Here is a 7500-nt window from a genome sequence, read left to right on the forward strand (position 1 = left end):
GGTGGGACTCAGACTAATGTGTTTCCTCAACACAGTAAAAACCACCGCAGGCCGCTGGTCTGAGAGGCTCCAGGCATGTCAGGTGATGTTATCCTAGAGCACGGCCCTCCACCCCGGACCACCCCGGCCCACCCCGGCCCAGCCAGACAAGCCTTAATGCTTTTCCACAGTCTCACATTTCTGCTAGTTAACAGGTCGTCACGTCTGACTGAGCTCACACCTAATACAGTAATACTTTGGAAAAACAATGTGAGAATGTGATAGGGGACATGAGCCAGGGTAGTTAGGCTGGGGGGGGGGGGGTCAGGCTGGGGTACGGGGGGTCCTCTAGGGTCAGGGTTCTACTTAATGTCTCTACAGTCTCTGTCTTGTATTTCCTCTGACATCGTCCTCTTCAGCACTGTTACAGTGACTATGGTGGATGCGTAACCAGACCAGACCAGCCAGACCAGACCAGACCAGACCAGACCAGACCAGGCCAGACCAGACCAGGCCAGACCAGACCAGACCAGACCAGACCAGGCCAGACCAGACCAGACCAGACCAGACCAGGCCAGACCAGACCAGACCAGACCAGGCCAGACCAGACCAGGCCAGACCAGACCAGACCAGACCAGACCAGACCAGACCAGACCAGACCAGACCAGGCCAGACCAGACCAGGCCAGACCAGACCAGACCAGACCAGACCAGGCCAGACCAGACCAGACCAGACCAGGCCAGACCAGACCAGGCCAGACCAGACCAGGCCAGACCAGACCAGACCAGACCAGACCAGACCAGGCCAGACCACACATCATACCACAGACCATACCACATCACAATGTTCCTGGTTCATACCACATCACAATGTTCCTGGTTCATTTCCGACCCCCTCGACATATCCTGCATGTCATCCCCCTCTCTCTCTCACCCATCCTTCCTGTCAAGCTCTACTGTCTCTATCCCAATAAAACAGAAATACCCTAAAAAGCATATTTCAGAGAGGTGGTAGCCTCACCTCTCTCGCAGGCGGCACCCATCCAGCCATTGGCACACGTGCAGCGCCCGCTGGTCCGGTTGCACGCCGCGCCGTTCTGGCACAGGCAGCGCTGGTGACAGTCGGTCCCGTAGAAGCCCGCCGGGCATTCTGGGTAAACATGGGCAGGACCAATATAATGATGACGGTTCCACAATTTGTCTCTCAACAGGACTCAATCGTTCATTAACCTCCATGTAAATGTTATTTTTTATAGATTCATTTCACCCTTATTTTAACAGGCAAGTTGACTGAGAACATAATTTGCAGCAATGAACAGCTGCAGGGGAGAGGAGATGAGGCGAAGAAGGAGCCAGCTGAAAGTAGGGGATGATTAGGCCATGATAGAGCAGTATAGTCTCCACACAGGGGAACCCTTTGAAGAACCCCTTTTGAGTTGAGATGTCGACCCTTCTTGGGTTCCTTCTTGGGTTCACAGAAGGTTGTACATGGAACACAAAAGGGTTCTACATGGAACACAAAAGGGTTCTACATGGAACACAAAAGGGTTCGTCGAAGGGTTCTTCGAGGACAAATGAAGAGTGTAGGATCTATTGTTGATAGTTGAATTAGCTACATTGTTGAATTAGCTACATTGTGAAGCCAAACCACTTTACTGGCTAAACTCCCAATCAGACCCTCGTACTATCATGGCCAACTTATCATCCCCTGCTTTCTATTGGTTCGTCAACCCCTCTCCTCCCCTCCCCTCCCCTCCCCTCTCCTCTCCTCTCCTCCCCTCTCCTCTCCTCTCCTCTGCAGCTCTTCACCAGGTCGTTGCTGCAAATGAGAACATGTTCAAATTGTCTGGCAAAAAAAATAGAGTGAAATAAAATAAATAAAATTGCTTGAAAGCACACTCACCTTGTGAGCAGTCGTGCCCGGTCCAGCCCGGTGAACACACACACTGTCCGCTTGCTGGGTGGCAGCTGCCATTGTTATGGCAACGGCAGGTTTGGTTACAGCCCTCGCCATAGTAACCAGCGGGGCACGCTGCGAGGGGAAGATAAGGGCGCCAGAATAAACTGTTTACTTCCAGTGAACAGACGGCATGGAAGGAAGGGGAGGGGTCATCCATCACACAAGGGGAAGACTTCAGGATGGTCGTCCCTGATAGGTGGGCTAGGCCCTGGGTACACTCTTCATGGCAGGACACACACATCTGGTCTGTCTTCGTTTAGCTCCTTATGAGCTGTTTCATGTGTTGACTGTTTCTGATACAGATGTGCAGGGCCACTGCTGGCCATGTGAATAATTCACCATTATGATTATTATAATTCAGTGTTTCCTCTATATGCATTTATTGGTGGCGGGCCACCACGAATGAATTTCCTCCGCCACCAATTGATTCAGTCCACACAACAAAAAAAATAAAAGTTCTCAAAAAAAAATAAAAAAATAATCTGGACATTTTAGCTGATTAAAATATATCTGATCCTAGATCAGCGCTATAATGGATGTTGACTAAAAGTGCACCTAAATCCACGCCCATCTCTCTCTAACCGCTGATCCAAAATCAGATTAATGACATTAAACATTCAGTTGACGACGTGACACAAGGGCTCCTGATTGGTCTAAATGTGAACTGTGGTATTCTGTGTACAGGCCACCGTAGTGACATCAGGTCAGGTGGGCAGGTTACGACGAGACAACAAGAGACCGGTATTGTAGAGCTTACAGAGCGAGTTAAATTAAAGACACTACATTGAAATACAGAAGGACTCACGTGTATGTTTAATAGAATAACACGACATGGTGTCAGAAGTCCTGTAAGTGAGTGTTAAGAGTTAGATCGGCCGACAAGTGTAATTTGAGCTCGTGACGGTGAGAAGGGAGAAGAAAAGATGGATGCTAATGCTAACGCGGGAGCAGCTGCAGTCCAGGGGGGTATTCCATCAACGTCGCTAAAGGAAAATTCTGGCTTATTTTGGATAACTCTAAGACTTGTCAGACTAAATCTGGATTTTCTTTTAGCGATGTTGATGGAATACCCCCCAGAGAGCGGCGCCAGTTTCAAGTGCTACGTTCAGCATCCAGCCTCCGGATCAGCCTAGCATCTAAAAGATACAAAAAGCTGATCTAGCTAGCTAGGTGCACAAATAAGCTACAGCCGGAGAGCCATCAGCATCGGCTAGCTGTGGTGGTGTATCAGCAGACATTAGCAAGTCAAAAAACGATTCTTATGTGCCGTCACTTTAGCAACGACACAGTATTGTCAAGGGGAAAAGAAGGGGAGACGATTTTTTTATTGACAACGGAATTACATGCTGGAAAAACATGCAGACACAGACAATAAGAGACACACGGGAGAAGTACGGGAAAACAGGGCTGATGTGGGTGTCATCAAAGGTAAGAGTTTGTTTTCTTTAACTCAGCTGATACTCAGCTGTTTACCGAATGCTCCATCTGACTGTGATTTTACTTCTGTAATTATTGTAATTCGTATTATATTATAGCTGATGATCTTTGTGTGTGTGTATGTGACTGTCAGTCACAAGTTTATATTCTGTATATTTATTTATTTATTTTGGCCATCCTCTAGTTTTGGCTGAAATTACGTCGTTGTTTTGAGCGCGCGCGCGGTCAGGGCTACCCGCCACCAATGTAAAAATTCCTGGAGGAAACACTGTAATTATATTTCTTTTGGTGTTTTGGTGCCCAGTGCATGATGTGGGTGTACGTAGAGGTGGCCATGCATATGTGTGTTAAGTACTGTGAATACAGTAGAGCAGGGGAGGCTGGGGGAAGTAGAAATCGGAGGACGGGCTCATGGTAATTCCTCCGTATTTTCATACCATTGAGCCTGTCCTCCGATGTCTACCTCCCCCAGCCTCTACTACAGTGTGTGTGGCAGCGTGGGGGGGGTCCGTGACTCACTCAGGTTGCAGAGCGGGCCGATCCAGCCGGCGGGACACACACACACTCCACTGACGTGGTCGCAGCGACCTCCGTTCAGACACACACACTTCTCCTGGCAGTCCAGCCCGTAGAAACCCTGGGGACAAGCTACAACACAGACACACACACACACACACACACACATACTGTATACATCAGGGGAGGCTGGTGGAGGAGGAAATCGGAGGAAGGGGTCATTGTAATGCATGGAACGGAATGAGGAATTCCGGTTCTGGAAGGTTCTCTTACGTTTCTCGCAGTGGGTTCCGACCCAGCCCACCTGACAGGTGCAGGCCCCGCTCACGTGGTCACATGACGCCTGGTTGTCACACTGACAGCGATGGCGGCAGGAGAGACCATAATGCCCTGCTGGACACTCTGGGAAACACAGGAGACACAGATTAAACACTGAAGACAGCTTAAACACAGAAAACAGCTTAAACACAGAAGACAGCTTAAACACTGAAGACAGCTTAAACACAGAAGACAGCTTAAACACAGAAGACAGCTTAAACACTGAAGACAGCTTAAACACAGAAGACAGCTTAAACACTGAAGACAGCTTAAACACAGAAGACAGCTTAAACACAGAAGACAGCTTAAACACTGAAGACAGCTTAAACACAGAAGACAGCTTAAACACAGAAGACAGCTTAAACACAGAAGACAGCTTAAACACAGAAGACAGCTTAAACACTGAAGACAGCTTAAACACTGAAGACAGCTTAAACACTGAAGACAGCTTAAACACAGAAGACAGCTTAAACACTGAAGACAGCTTAAACACAGAAGACAGCTTAAACACAGAAGACAGCTTAAACACTGAAGACAGCTTAAACACTGAAGACAGCTTAAACACAGAAGACAGCTTAAACACAGGAGACACAGATTAAACACAGAAGACAGCTTAAACACAGAAGACAGCTTAAACACAGAAGACAGCTTAAACACAGAAGACAGCTTAAACACTGAAGACAGCTTAAACACAGAAGACAGCTTAAACACAGAAGACAGCTTAAACACAGGAGACACAGATTAAACACTGAAGACAGCTTAAACACAGAAAACAGCTTAAACACAGAAGACAGCTTAAACACAGAAGACAGCTTAAACACTGAAGACAGCTTAAACACAGAAGACAGCTTAAACACTGAAGACACAGCTTAAAAATAGGAGACACAGATTAAACACAGAAGATTCAGGTTAAACACAGGAGACAGATTAAACACAGGAGACAGATTAAACACAGGAGACAGATTAAACAGCAGACAGGTTAAACAGCAGACATGTTAAACAGTGTTACCATGGGACTGGCATCAAATTACTGACATCAAAGAATTGGTACGTCATTCCATAGCAATGGAAGAATACACACTTTATTACATGTAATGGAGGTAGCCACACACTTCCCGGGAGGCTGTTGGAGGTAGAAATGGGAGGCCGGGGCTCATTGTAATACATGAAATGGAATGAGGAATGGTATCAAATACATGTGTGGTTGATACCATTCCATATTCCGTTCTATGCGTTATAATGAGCCCCGTCCTCCGATTTCTACCTCTGCCAGCCTCCCCTGACACACACACACACACACACACACACACACACACACTCAGACGTACTCTGGTGGCAGCGTGTTCCGGTGAAGCCGGCCTCGCAGTTGCACTGTCCCGTTACGGCGTCACAGCCGCCATGGCCGTTGTTACAGTCACATGACTCTCCACAGTCCACGCCCCAGTGTCCCGCATCACAGGCTGCCATGGCAACCACAAAACGAGACAAATATTAGATCCCATGACCCATTTGATTTGAGTCGTTTGGATTCAGCAACACTAGAACAGTCCTTCGCTACTTTCATCAGCTATACATCGATTGATTGATTGATTGATTTTATTTTGGCTCACACAGAGCTCCCATAGGTTAACACAAGACAGTGTGAAACACGTATTTCCACTGTGGAACCACACGACCAAAAAACCACAGACCACTATTACACCACCAGCATCCTGCCTCCTCCTGCCATCCTGCCTCCTCCTGCCATCCTGCCTCCTCCTGCCATCCTGCCTCCTCCTGCCATCCTGCCTCCTCCTGCCATCCTGCCTCCTCCTGCCATCCTGCCTCCTCCTGCCATCCTGCCTCCGTACCACCAGACTATCATCCTGCCTCCGTACCACCAGACTATCATGACCACTATTACACCACCAGCATCCTGCCTCCGTACCACCAGACTATCATGGGCCTATACAACATTACTACAAACTGTACATCAAAAATAGCAACAGGGCCACTGTACAGTATAGCCTAGAGTCTAGCCTCTTCCTCTGTGGTACCTCTCAGGGCTCAGTGCAGCTTTACCTTTCCTGCAGTTGTGTCCCGTCCAGCCCGGGGCGCAGGTACAGCGGCCAGTGGCAGGGTGGCAGCGCCCGCTGTTCTCACACACGCAGCGCTGCTGGCAGCCAACGCCAAACCGTCCAGCCGGGCACGCTGTGGTTGTAGTAGACACAAAACCTCCCTCATTGTAATGCATGGAAGGGAATGAGGAATGGTGTTGTTCCATTCCTGCATTACAATGAACCCGTCCTTGTGGGGTATTAACATCGTCCCAGGCCAAACACACCACATACACACCACATACACACCACATACACACCACATACACACCACATACACACCACATACACACCACACACACACAGATACACACCACTTACACACCACTTACACACCACATACACACCACATACACACCACATACACACCACAAACACACCACATACACACACACCACATACACACCACATACAAACACACCACATACACACCACAAACACACCACATACACACCACATACAAACACACCACATACACACCACATACACACCACATACACACCACAAACACACCACATACACACCACATACACACCACATACACACCACATACACACCACATACACACCACATACACACCACATACACACCACACACACACAGATACACACCACTTACACACCACTTACACACCACATACACACCACATACACACCACATACACACCACAAACACACCACATACACACACACCACATACACACCACATACAAACACACCACATACACACCACAAACACACCACATACACACCACATACAAACACACCACATACACACCACATACACACCACATACACACCACAAACACACCACATACACACCACATACACACCACATACACACCACATACAAACACACCACATACACACCACAAACACACCACATACACACCACATACAAACACACCACATACACACCACATACACACCACATACACACAACATACACACCACATACACACCACATACACACCACACACAATGGGGGAGATAAGTAGAACACTTTTGAGTTGATACCAAAGTCTGGTGCAAATGTCACTTGAATAGGCTCATTGGAAATACATTTACTGGACAAAATGTTGATGTGTTCAATACGTATTGCCCCCACTGTAGCTTCCCTGTCTGAGGCCTGTCATAAATACTGTCCTCTGGTACAAATGCCTGGTAGCATGTAAAAACAAGGACAATTCCACACA

At 47.9% G+C, this 7500-nt stretch overlaps 1 protein-coding gene across 1 annotated transcript in view; it reads right to left on the minus strand.

Annotated features, from left to right (window-relative positions):
- The window catches only part of megf6b (multiple EGF-like-domains 6b), a gene marked incomplete at both ends in the record, with an annotated part of 97937 nt that overhangs the window by 10204 nt on the left and 80233 nt on the right, over window positions 1–7500 (minus strand). The window contains 6 exons of the mRNA XM_080545646.1: window positions 1000–1128; window positions 1882–2010; window positions 3895–4023; window positions 4165–4293; window positions 5538–5669; window positions 6271–6399. Of these exons, the coding sequence (XP_080401772.1) occupies window positions 1000–1128; window positions 1882–2010; window positions 3895–4023; window positions 4165–4293; window positions 5538–5669; window positions 6271–6399 (777 nt within the window). The remainder of the gene's footprint in view (window positions 1–999; window positions 1129–1881; window positions 2011–3894; window positions 4024–4164; window positions 4294–5537; window positions 5670–6270; window positions 6400–7500) is intronic.

Source organism: Nansenia antarctica (assembly GCF_963989245.1).
Source record: "Nansenia antarctica genome assembly, chromosome: 15".
Classification (NCBI taxonomy): domain Eukaryota; kingdom Metazoa; phylum Chordata; class Actinopteri; order Argentiniformes; family Microstomatidae; genus Nansenia; species Nansenia antarctica.